Source organism: Rissa tridactyla, chromosome Z (genome assembly GCF_028500815.1).
Source record: "Rissa tridactyla isolate bRisTri1 chromosome Z, bRisTri1.patW.cur.20221130, whole genome shotgun sequence".
Lineage (NCBI taxonomy): Eukaryota > Metazoa > Chordata > Aves > Charadriiformes > Laridae > Rissa > Rissa tridactyla.
This window is the reverse complement of record NC_071497.1, coordinates 35,643,074-35,656,068: the sequence shown is the minus strand read 5'-3', so window position 1 is coordinate 35,656,068 and position 12,995 is coordinate 35,643,074. Positions and strand designations below refer to the sequence as shown.

At 38.6% G+C, this 12,995-nt stretch overlaps 1 protein-coding gene across 4 annotated transcripts in view; it reads left to right on the top strand.

The window, feature by feature from the left end:
- The window catches only part of RNF38 (ring finger protein 38), a 116,586-nt gene that overhangs the window by 83,470 nt on the left and 20,121 nt on the right, over window positions 1–12,995 (top strand). For all 4 annotated transcript variants that reach the window (XM_054184809.1, XM_054184812.1, XM_054184810.1 and 1 more), the window contains 4 exons: window positions 1,414–1,607; window positions 6,589–6,802; window positions 8,249–8,416; window positions 12,435–12,605. In XM_054184809.1, coding sequence (XP_054040784.1) covers window positions 1,414–1,607; window positions 6,589–6,802; window positions 8,249–8,416; window positions 12,435–12,605 — 747 coding nt within the window. The remainder of the gene's footprint in view (window positions 1–1,413; window positions 1,608–6,588; window positions 6,803–8,248; window positions 8,417–12,434; window positions 12,606–12,995) is intronic.

Genomic DNA, 12,995 nt, shown 5'->3' with positions numbered 1-12,995 from the left:
GCTTGTGCTGGAAAAAACACTGGAGGACAAGCTATATGTCAGTGGTAAGCTAGCAAGAAGCAACTGATAGTGTTCAGAAAATGAAAAGGCCCCTATAAAGTGAAGAACCAGAAGAGGTCCATAGTCTAGCCTACAAGTAAATCTGAAATAAGATCTCTAACAAATCTGTGGGTTACCAGGCTCTGAGAGGGGCAGTTTAGGAATTGCCCTTGAAGCAAGGGCAAGCAAGCAAAAGCTCTTGAAGACAAGTTCAGTTTTCTCTGCATCAGCCATCTGCAATTAAATGTGAATTTGGGGTCATTTCACTTAATTGAAATAACGCTGTGGTGGACTGAAAACGAAGTGGTGGAGCAAGTGGACAAGCTGGAGAGCAGCAAAACACGAGGATTTGGCTTGCACCACGAGTGTTCTGTCAGAGAAGTCTGTGTGATGTTTGGACTGAAGGATTGATCCAGTGTAGTAGTTCATACATTGCTTTTAGGTTTTGTGTGTTCAGCTGTATTTTTCTACATTTAAAGTTGTTATGCTTGTTAACAGCAGGATGTGTTACAATTTTGACAGAACGGTGGGATGAAGGGGAGGGACATTTATTGCATTTGCTGCTGGATTCAGAGACATCCATGGGAACTTTTGAGGAGAATAATATCTCTATTTAATGGTTCAGTAGCATGGACACACAGTGAAAAGGAGGGGTAGTCAGTTGTGTTTGGAACCAACTGGGAGAACATTATTTGGGGGTAAATGGCCTTCATATTACTAGCACTGAAAATTTCAGACACTATTTAGTCCCTGCAGAATTTTAGTGAAGCACACAGACTTAACCAGAGATGGGTGGTTAGGTTTTTTTTTACAGTTTATGTGTAAGTACTTTTCAATGACCATCATTATACTAATAAGTAGAAGCACCTCTGTGCTGAGCTAGCAGAATTAAAATAGGCTGCAGTACAGAGCAAATGTCTGATTAGCTATGTAAGTACAGACTTGAGAGGAAAGGGTCGCAATACAGAGCACAAGCTACGTATGACATCTGCTAACTGACATGTACTGGATTCCATTGTTGTGAAGACTGTGCTTATACATCTTTTTATGCTTCTGTAGCCTATAAATGCCAGCACAGGAGGGAAGTATTTCCTTCATGTTGTTCTCTTTTCTGGTATACTTTGATTTTACATGGGTGTTAGAATTTTTATCCTTTAATGTTGCTAAAATTTAGTAATCTTAATAGGGAGCCATCACAAATTGTGTTATAAAGATAATAAAGAGGCAACAGCTTGCAGATGTTTAATTTCATGGTGTTTTAGTGCAGTCTTCAATAAGTCACCCCTAATGCTACCTGCAGTACTGAAGTATGGATTGTAATTCACTCATCTGGAGGTCAGTTTTGGTTTTGTCTTGTGTTTTGCACTGGCATAGAGTGAAGACAGTCCTAGTCCCAAGCGGCAACGCCTTTCCCATTCAGTCTTTGACTATACAGCAGCATCACCAGCCCCATCACCACCAATGCGACCATGGGAGATGACATCAAACAGGCAGCCTTCTTTGGCTCGGACCAACCAACACCACTTCTCAGGGGAACGATGCAACACACCTGCACGAAACAGGAGGAGGTAAGCAAGCTGTGTAGACTGGGAAATAATGTCTTACTCTTCATGATTTCAGCTCAAGGGAGATGTATTTCAGGCAGCACTGACTAGATCATACATGGTAAATGTGTTAATGTTTTCTTTTAGCTTTAAGTTATTACAGTTGTAACTGAAAAGTTACTGGAAGTAATTCAGGTTGATGCATCATCCCATCATTTGTGTGAATAGTCAACTTGGGGAAAGGAGAGTTCATTAACATTTTAAATTATGGGGCTGATTCTTTTTCATTCTCCACTGGAGCAGTAAGCATTTAGAAGAATGTGAGGAAAAATCTTTCTCTTCGGGGTACTTTTAAAGACATTAAGAGTTATTGATTTAGTACTATAATTTTCACTGCAGTCACAATTATTTTCGTACATAAAAACAATCTAAAGATTAGGGGTACCGACTGGGGACAGTGAAGAAGTTAACATAGTTTCAAATGGTTGCTGAGGTGAGTGATTCACAGGTAATAGGAGTTAGATTTTCATGTTGGTTTTAGCTTGTGGCTCATTAACCTCTCAAAGCAGAGATTTTGGAAGAAGTTAAAATGGTCATGGAAGAGTAGAGATTTGTATGGCCAGGCTGGAGATTTGAATGGCCAGGTTGAACTGGTGCCTAGGTGGGTGATAGTATAGGAAAGCATAAAACCACAGACTACTTTACTATTCTAGTTAAACTAATTATCCAAAACAGAAGCTTTCATTGCCTCACATCTCCCTCCAGTCATCTAATGCAAGTTAAAACACAATGTCTGTCGGTTTGCTTCTGAGAAATTAGTGTTGTACTTGATTTGTACTAAAATTGAAGTGTCTGTGTTTTTTCATGAATGTAAAATATTAGATTTAAGAAATATATAACTGGTTTTCTTCTAATCCCACAAATCTAATTTTTCAGCCAGTATCAGTCAGGTAGTTGTGAGGCAAGAGACTTTAAAACGTGCTAGTTTGTATCTTTACTTCAAGTCTGTGAATCTGAAAGCTGGCATTAAAAATACACAGCTGTCAAAACAGCTTGTCAAACTTAAGAAAGAGCTTGAATTGTGAACTTGCAGGATTATTGAGATGACAGAAGAGTAGGCCTTTTGTACAGTTTGGTACAGGGATGCTCTACAGGGGCATTTAGTCCACAAAATGGTTTTTACCTTAAAATGGTTTGAACTGAGATGCCTAGAATGTCCTGCATTTGGCCATTTTTGTTTGGTGTCCAGCCAGCCTACACAGATTTCTTTGCAGTCTTCATTAACATCTTCTCCAGAGTAAGTAGCGTGCTTAACAAGCTGAATCTAGACAGTTTGGATATACTGTGGGATGAAGGAGAAGAGTGGAAAGTGTAGGAGACGAACATGCATGGGACAAGTGTCTGACACTTAAATGCAGTCAGGTGTTACCAAGGTAGCAGCTTGCGGCTTGCAAGTAAACTGTGCTGCAAATGGAGAGACACCTCGGTGCAGATCCATCTTCACAGTCTGACAAGAGTTGTTAGGTTGGTTGCAGCATTGTGGACACAAAGCATTACTCTTTCTAGGGCCAGCTCACCTGCTCTTGGGTAATAATACCTGCTTTTGCTCTAATCAGAGACATTTAAATGTGTCAGCGCTTTGTTTCCATGCTCTTGTCAGGGCATTTGTTAGCTTGGGTGCGCTGTTGCATTTGAGCTGCCTCTAGGTCCGTTCCAGAATAGTACTACACCCAGTCTCCTCTCCTAGGACAGGATCATTAGGGAGAACAACACATACATGTTTTATTTTGCAGGAGTCTTTTTGAGTCTTAGAATGCTTTGGAGCTACATCAGAACTAATAACCACTGTCATGTATGAAAGCTTGATTCCTTAAGATCATTGTGAGTGCATCTGTTATTAATGCTTTAGATGAGGTTATGCATGTGCTTTTGAAGCAAATTTCCTGTTTTCCCTGCATTGTTTTATTTCTTCGCATCTCAGAGGGGTCTCAGAGTTAATGAAGTTTTCAGATGAAGGTAAGATGAAACGTGCATTCCAGGTCCAAATGGTCATTCAGCTCAAGGGAACAGATTAGGGCAAGTGCAAACAAAACCTCTGAAGTCTGGGTAGTGTAGACATCATTCTTACCCAACATCAATAGCATTAACTGTTTTGTACTACCAGTTCACTCCTGTTGGTGAGCACAGGCTGTGCTGGTGTTTTGTTGGCCATTTTTTCCATTATCTAAGTTACTATTTAGACCTTATCTCTTTTTATCAGGGATTTTGTACAGGGCCTAGGACAACAGTGCCCTAGTTCGTTGTATTTTTTTCAGATTCATTGTAAGCAAATAAATACTACTTTTAGAAAGGTAGCCTTCTGGTATGAATTTGCAGAAAGATGTTATTTTTGTCCAGCTACTTTGAGTACAGATAAATTGTGAATGTAAAAGCATAATGCATGCCTATATGAAACACAAAGCCATTGCAATTTGTCTTTACCAGTCATTGTGAAGTGAGGAGAACTGTACCATTGCTGTGCCTCACCTTTCAATCTGTGCTTCCTTTCCTCCTTGTCTGGAATGTAATTCTGAACCATAACAGGATTTTAGAATGTGTTACTGCAAAGAAATCACCCTTGTTAGAAGGTACTTTGATCTTCAAATACTAACTCTGCAGTTATAGATACCTTTCAATGGCTCTTCCTACCTGAGGGTAGGAATTCCTGCCATTTTTTCACCACTTTGTTGTCTCTTTGTTTTAACTGTGTATTTACCATGTTAATACTGTGCATGTAGAACCAGAGGAGTTGGTGGATATTTTTTTAAAAGACTTTGAGCACAAGTTTGTTACTGATGTTAAATAATAGTTTAGACCCATATCTTGACAATTCTTCTGAAGACACTTCCAGTAATTCAGGAAGCATGTAGAGCGGTGTATCCGGGTGCTCTGAATTTTGATGTATGAAAAGTATAGTTTCTTTATAACTCTGCATAGGAAAAAATCCAGTTTTGCTTTTTCAAGAGAATGATACTCCATGCATTTTAAAAAACACTCCAGAAGTTTTACTGGCTCTGTTTTCTCATAGTTCTTAGTTCATAGAAAAGTAAAGACAGACCTTCTAACAAAGACAGGGATAAGAGCAGTTTTATGAGAAGCTACCTTGTTTAAGTGCTGGTGGCAGGCAGAGAATTTCTGTTCTTCTTCCAAAGCGTTGGAGCAGTCTTTTGTAACTTTCTTTTGTTCCTGCTGCTTTTCCAAATGAAATTCCTTGCATAGACATTTTATGTTAAAGCATTTAGAGCATTTCTGTTACATAGCAGGAAATAGCAACTTAAAAGCAATCTTAGTACTCAAAAAATAGAGTGTCTTTTGCGTTAATATCTCTGTGGTTAGAAATCATATATACAAGTTTTATCTAATGAGAATGTGACAGGTGTATCATACTAGTAATAAGTAGATGCAGAATGTAACAAAAACTTTGGGAAAGGAGACTGGAATTAAGACAAATACATTAGTATGACTGCAAATTTAGGTTCACAGTGCTTAGAAGAAAACACGGCTTGTATGTTCTGACATAGTAATTTGTAAAGATAAAGAAGACTATGTATTTTTTTGTTTGGTTGGGTTTGGTTTTTTTGTTATTAAGAATGCTGTGTTACAATCTGGCATTATGCCTTCTGTCTGACCTGTTGTGAATTAGCATTTGTTTCAGTTCTAAGAAAGGCAATAATGGCATAACATTCCTGAGAAGTAGGGCAGAAAAGCAGTGGCTTGAGATGTTGTGTCATATACTCACAGTAGAATCTGAATAGCTGGTAATATGCTCCTGCTTCCCCAGAGTATGTCAGTTTTCACGCAGCACAAAAGTTGGACTCAACTTGAGGAATGTCTAGATTTGCCAACAGGTTTCAGATTTGTTTGATATTTATTAGGTAATAGCAATGGGAATAGAGTGAAGAATCTTAAGTTGTTTTCACACACTGTTGGAGAGAACGTGTTCTAATGGTCACTGACCCTTCTTGTCTCTTCTCTGCAGTTTGGTTCCTTCAGCCTGTTCTGTAAGTGGGGAAACCCATTTTGTCCCATGTAGCTTGAATTTGCTGTTGCCTCTGGGACCTGTAATTTATGTGTTGTGGAAATTGAAAGACATGTATGGAAAGTACTGGAGGATGGTTTTGTGTTTTCAGTTCTTTCTCCTTCCAAATAAGTGAGAAGTGACTTAATCAAAACCTCTAATAGTGAGTTTATTACTTATGTGTGCGTTATTTTCTTGAGTGTTGAGCCTGAACTGCTGATCTGATTTACAGAAGTCTTGGCTCAAGGTAGTAGCAGCTCTGCTCAGAACATGCACACAATTATATAAGAATACAAAATCAAATCCTATGCCAGTAGATCAGTTGCTCAAAAAAAGTGGATGCTCTGGTCAAAATCAATCTACACAACAGTTCTCCACTCTGAAAAAGGAAGATTGCCACAATCACAATTTCCTGTGATCTTCTGGAGAGAATTCTATGAGCTACTTGGTTATGTAGTGAACATGTGAGAGCTGAGAAATTCATTTGTTTCTTCAGAGGAATCTACTGCTTTGTCTGCCGTCACTAAGTGAGCAACATTGTGTGGCCTGGTTGGAGCAAGGACCCTGGGGAAATCTGCAATCATGCAATGGAGGATTTTTACCTAGAATAAACGCACAGAAATCTCTTGAAGTTTGCTATCTTGACATTTGAGCACTTGTCTTGCAATCCAAGTGCCATTTTTTTTTACAGGTTAATATTTACATAATTGTTCTTCTAGTTTCCTTGACAGCATTAAGCTATGCTCTGTTAAGCACTTTTGTACTGAAAAAAGTGTCAACTCTAAGGCTTCTAGCAGTTTTGTCAGTAGGAAGTTTTATTCCAATCTAATAAAGCTGTTCTAGTAAAGTTTTCCAATGTAAAAATTTTCTTGATTCTCATGTGGTTTTAGTTATTAAGAAGGATTTGTGTCATTTATGTAATCTCTAATTTTTTTAATATATTTCCAGTCCTCCTGTTCGACGTCAGAGAGCAAGGAGAGATCGTTTGTCTAGGCATAATTCCATTAGCCAGGATGAAAACTATCACCATCTCTCCTATGGACAGCAGCAAGCAATAGAAGAGCCCCGAGCCTTTCACCCACCGAATGTATCTCCTCGTATGTTGCACCCAGCTGCTCATCCACCACAGCAGAACGCAGTGATGGTTGACATTCATGATCAGGTAAGAGTTTTAGAGTACAAGCAGAAGGATGTTGAAGAAGTGGGGATTCTGTTGGCAGTGAAAAAACAAAAAGTCCAGACTTTAGATTTTTAAGAAGATTTTTATTTAATAATTTGTCAATGCATGTATTGGCATAGTTCTGTAGGCCTCTGGCTCAAACCTTTGAAATGCTTCTGAAGTTAATTTAATGGGATAAAGATGTGATATGATAATCAAGAATGTATTCTGTTTCATATGAAATACCTCTCCTTAGCTTAGAAGTCTTTAAATAGTTAAAATACATTATTTAGAAGTAGAATTCACAGTGCCTGTAATTAGTTGCCTACATGACAGCACAACTCATGATAGTATTGTTGCATAACCAAATTAGCCATCCAAGCCTAATCAACTGCTCCTTAAATGACACAAAAAAATGAGATACGTGGTCAGTCCTGAAAGTAAATAACTCCTCTCTGCAACAGCAATTGGTATAGAATTCATTAATTGAGGACCTGTAAAAGAAGTTGTCCTGTTCACATAACCTTAGCTGCTGTTATTCATTCTCACCTTCCTAATGAGCTGTTTTTACTTGTTCCATTTTAAGCAAGCAGGTTCCATCTTAGGAGATCATGAAGGAAGAGGAAGATTCCTTGAAATAATTACTTTTTATTAATCTGTGCTCCCTGACATGGGAGCAGTTTTATTAGAGCATCAGAGATTTCTTGTTTATTGTTTTTAAAAACAAAATTTGTAAGTCCAGAATACCTTTGAATCTTAGTTTGATGATTAAATTCTAGGGAATATTGCTAGCTAGAAAACTGGGTTAAGTGGGCCTGTTTCCTAGTATAAATGTAGATACTTAGGGTCTGCTACCTCATAGTTATGTTTACTTTTCCTTTTCAGCTTGCAGGTTAGCTGTTCTGTTACATTTAGGTTATGAGACTTAGCTTGAGTGTTGATCTGAGAGTGAATCAAGAGACTGGTCTCTTTCGAAGAAAGAAAATTGATACAATTTTCTTGTTCTTTAAAGATACAAGTCCAAATTATTATTAAATCAGTCCTTTCATGGTTGAGAAGATTCTTTAGCTACTCGTAGATTAGCTTTTATGTGGGAGTTATTGCCTTCTTACTTTGTAAGGAATAAACTTAGTATGTGGAGGGGCAGGCTTAATAGAGTCTGAGAGGCTTCTGAATGACTCTAAGGTGCCTTTGAAGTTTTAACATGTTAAGCTGAGAGATCCCTCTTGGCCTTTCCAAAAAAACACTGATCAATAAGTAATATTCCATTGAGAAGAATATTTTAACGAACAGGAATTAAAAGCATGTGCCTCCTTTTACACCTTAATTGTGAATATGTTTTTTTTCTGACATGTAGGTAAGAGCTTGTTATCTTACTCATTGTGCTGTACAACACTGTTAAGAGTTCACAGTAAGTTATTAAATATTTTTTTTTTCCTTTTGCTACAGATCCATCAGGGCACAGTTCCTGTCTCATACACAGTGACAACGGTGGCTCCGCATGGGATACCACTCTGCACAGGCCAGCACATCCCAGCCTGCAGCACGCCGCAGGTCCCAGGGTGCTCAGTGGTTTTCAGTGGGCAGCATCTTCCAGTTTGCAGTGTGCCTCCCCCAGTAAGTGAGTCTCTGTAATTACACCAGCGTCAATCTTAGACACAGGAACTTGGAGCTTCAGTGTCTCTGTGGCTTTAGTTTTGTTGGAAATAGCCATTATTTTCTCCCTATGGTTAATTGCAGTAGCATAGCAATGTAGGCCTTAGAGCTGGTAAGCATATAGCACTTACCTAATAGAGTATTACTGTTTATAGTTTAGAGTCCTGGTGGTTTTTAATTAAAACTAAATGCTAGTTTATTAACTCACTTCTTATCAGCAGTTATTTTGCGTATTTTCAGATAGTAAGAGGAAGGTTTCTAATGCTTTTATTAGGCAGCTCACCTAGGAAAAAAAATCTTAGTAGAGACTTTGTTAAGAGATTGGTTATATACAAAAAGGTCTGATATTCCAAAGTCAGGTTTCTTCAGAGAAGTAATAAGATCCTGAAAGATTACTAAAAGCTGAGAAGACTCTTCTGTCTCAAAATGCTTTCATAAGATGAATCAAAATATCTTTTAATAACGATGTCTCTCTATCATTTTCTGGGATTAAAATAAAATGCCTTGACTGGCTAATTTGCTGGCTTTAAATTTGAAAGAATTTGAACTGGTTTCTCAGAAATTATTTATGAGCTCAGAGATACCACTTTCCAGGTCATAACATTCTGATGCTACCATTCTGTTCAAATTTAATCATTAGGTTCTAACAGGCACCAGAGCTGAAGAAATGTACCCTGAGAAGTTTCAGCAGTACAAATGAAGGTTGCAGAACCTGCTGGAAGAGTCACACCTTTTTTTCTTCCCGTTTTTCTAGTATAAATCTGTAATATCATACATAAATACTACTTATAGTGTCCAGTAATTGTTTATAATATTGGTATAAACATTGGTCTCTGCCAGCTATGCATTTGCCAGCAGTGTGTAACAACTTTCCCTGTTGCACATGCTGTGACCTGAGGGCCTGAACAAGCCTATGACACTGAAACAAACTGCTTGATGTGACCACCTATTTCTTTAAGTGGCTCATTGAAGAGTGAGGGTAATTTGCATTCATCTTGTCCAGGTGCCATTTATCCCTGTGAGAGACAACAAGGCCTGCAGCATACAGCTGGCCATTGTGGAATATTTCCCCTTACCTTTCAGATTGCTGAAAATCTGTTACTTGAGTCAGTGTGTATACCTGAGGCAGGATGAGAGACAACTTTTTTCTTTTATTTAGTCGTGGTGTTAGTGGAGCAAAGCAATCTCAGACTGAGTACCCAGAGACAAGAACGATACTTGCATAGTAAATTCAGCAAGGCAAGAAAGCAACATGTCCTACGAAACAACAACAGAGGAAAAACTAAAACTATATTGGGGCTTAGGGAAAGCCAAGCAACAGATGCTAATAATCTTACCCTCTGCTTTAAACAGGTATATTATCTGTGCAATTCATAAAATGTTTTATAATTCAACAATGCAGCTGTCCTTTAAATATATACGGGAGTAAAGCTCTAACCAGATTGTTTGAATTGAACGTACAACAGTCAATCAGGTGTGTCCAGGGAATGGATGCAGTACAAGAGAATATAAAGAATTAAGATTGAGTTTATGTAACATCAGCAAGCAGACTTTATGCTTTCTTCTAATTTGTCACAGAACTGTGGAATAATGTAAGTTATGAGGGGGCTCTGGAGGTCATCTGGTGGTCACCTCCTAAAAGCAGTACCAAGATTTCACAACCCCTCTAAGCCTCTGCTCCACTATTTGACTGCCCTTGTGGTGAAGAATTTCTTCCGTGTATCTGATTGAATTTTCATTGCTGCAACTTGGTCCCGTTGGTCCTTGTCCTTTCTCTTTGCTCTTCAAGGAAGAATCAGGTTCTACCTACCTGTCCATTCTCATGAAGTAGCTAAAAACAGTGGTGAGGTCTTTGCGTAGTTTTCTCTTTTTAAGGCAGAACAAATCAAATTCTGCAGCCTCTTTTATGCAGTGTGCTCCGAGCTCCTGGTCATCATGCTGTCTTTTAGTGGACTGATTTCAGTATGTCAGTGTCTTTCTTTGGCACTGGGCAGGCCAAAACTGGACACAGGACTTCAGATGCAGTTTCACAACTTCCAAATAAAGGGGCAGAATCACTTCACTGGACCCACTAGTTACGTTCTTAGCAATGCAGCCCAGCATGCACGATGCCTTTTTGACTGCAGGTGTACACTGTGTCTCTTGTGTACTCCTATTTGACATGTACACCAGAACCTACCTTTTTTTTCTGCAAATCTGCTCACCAACCAGTCAATCTCAAAACGTTCTGCTCCATGGAGTTGTTATCTCCCAGTGCCAGACTTCGCATTTGCCTGTGTTGAACTTCACATGGTTCCTGTCAGCCAGTTTCTCCAGCCTATGAAATTACATCTGAAAGGTAGCAATGTCCTCCAGCATGTCAGCTTGCTCACCAGCTTCATCTGTGAACCTCCCAGTATCCCTTGTTACTGTCACAATATTTGTCTCTCTCACTGCATATGCAACTATAAAATAAACAAATGTCATTTATGAAATACCTTTACCAGTTTTAAACTTCTTGGAAGCATGTGTTCAAACAACAGTTGTTTTCCAAAAGCCTGAATTAATGATCAGGTAGTTTTTGTTTCTTTCCGCTTGAAAGATAATGCAGCCTCATTTGTTCTAACTTAAAAAGTGGCACGAGCAGAGCACAGATTGTTCCAAACACATATTGGATCTATGGTAATCTTTACCATACAGAATCTTCAGATGAAACCTTTTCTAATGTGTTTCCCAGAGTATCTCCTATTTTAAAGAACACTGTGTGATGTTCTACCTGCAAATTTATCTTCAGCTATTTCAGAAAACAGTTTTCTATTTAATAAAATACCATTAAAAATGTATCTTAACAATAGTGGCACTTGCTTGTTGTATTTCATTTTTAGAAAAATGATGTAGTAGCTGAGGGTGAAGAATAGTCAGTATTTAAGAAAAAACAGTAGTCAGATCAAATTAATCTGCTACTGTTCAGTGTATGTAAAGATTTATGTTTGGTCATGATCACAGTAAATTGAGGTGATAGTTCCACCTCCACTACTGTAATCTGATGTTAAACTAGATCTCTAGCATTTTATCCTATTCTGGTCCTTATGTACAGTATATGTTGTGTGACATGACTAAATAGGAAAAAAAAAAGTGAGAGCTCAGAACTGGATCATCTTTCTTCATAAGGTTTGATAACAGGTATCTTATTAATTGCTCTTTTAATTGTCAAAAATGTAACATGTTCGATGTTACATCCATCCAATGTTCTGATGATGGATTAAAGAGCAAGAAAAAGAGAATGTCCATTTTCTTGTTCCTCCATATCTACAGTTAGAAGTAAAACTGAACACTTCCACAAAGTACATCCCTGCTCCTCTGCAGTGCCTTCATCACTTCACTGTTCACACTTTAGTGCCAAAGTTGCTTTTGTATGAGGAATTTCAAAGAGGAGAGAAAATGGGCTATTTCCCACAGTAGCTGTCACTTCGGGAGCCACCTTCAGAGCATGAGGCTCCCCTCAAAGTGCAGAACTGAGCAGAGTTTATGAATTATTCTTAATATATGAGGGAACAGAGGTTTTAAGGCACAGTCTGAGAGCTGGGAGTCCCTCAGCTCCATCTAGAGCTTAAAATGGTTGCAAGGCCGTTGCTTTGGTATGTTGTTTTGAAGATAATATGTGGGGAAAATAAAATCAACTAGGATAAATGTGTCTGTTTGTAACTTAGGAGTCTGTCTAATGCTGGAGTATTGAAAACCGTAACTCCCACTGACCACAGGAGAAGTGAGAGCTACTTTGCACCTAGTAGATGTCACACTATGGTACTTCTAGAGCCTGTTTTGTACTAATCACTGTTCCTTGTGTATTTGAATGAGTTATTATTGTGTTCGGGAGGTTTTTCCAAGGAGGCAAGAGAACTGCTTTGTTGTAATGGTATCTTTCCATAACAAATATAGAATGTTTAATAGGGATTGTTTGTGGTAGAGGCAAAAATATGCTGTTTTCATTTTCTTTCAGATGCTTCAGGCGTGCTCAGTCCAGCACCTACCAGTACCATATGCTGCATTTCCACCCCTCATTTCTAGTGACCCATTCCTTTTGCATCCTCCTCATATCTCTACTCACCATCCTCCTCACTTGCCACCTCCAGGACAATTTGTTCCTTTCCAAGCACAGCAGTCGCGGTCGGTAAGTAATGCTTCTTACTCCCCTCTGCATAGAATTGGTGGGGCTGGATGGGAAAATAGTGCTGATACCTGACTGAGGAAACGGAAGGATCTTGTTTAAAGTAATAGGTTTTTGCACTTATGCTTCCTTAGGAAGTCTGTAGCCACTTACTGTGAACATGAAAATGTAATTTTAAAGTTCACCGTGTTTCTCTTCAGATTTTATCAGCTGTTGTCTGCTGTTTCTCCGTAGGCCTTTACTTCTGACAAAAAGATGTGTATTTGCTTCACCAACTATTCCTTCAGGTATTTCTTTCCCAGGAAGCAGAAGAGAATCCAGAGGAGGTTGTGTAGTGCTGTAGAGATCTCGGAGAAAAGCTTAGCATAGAGAGAAGAAAGCAAAGAATATTAC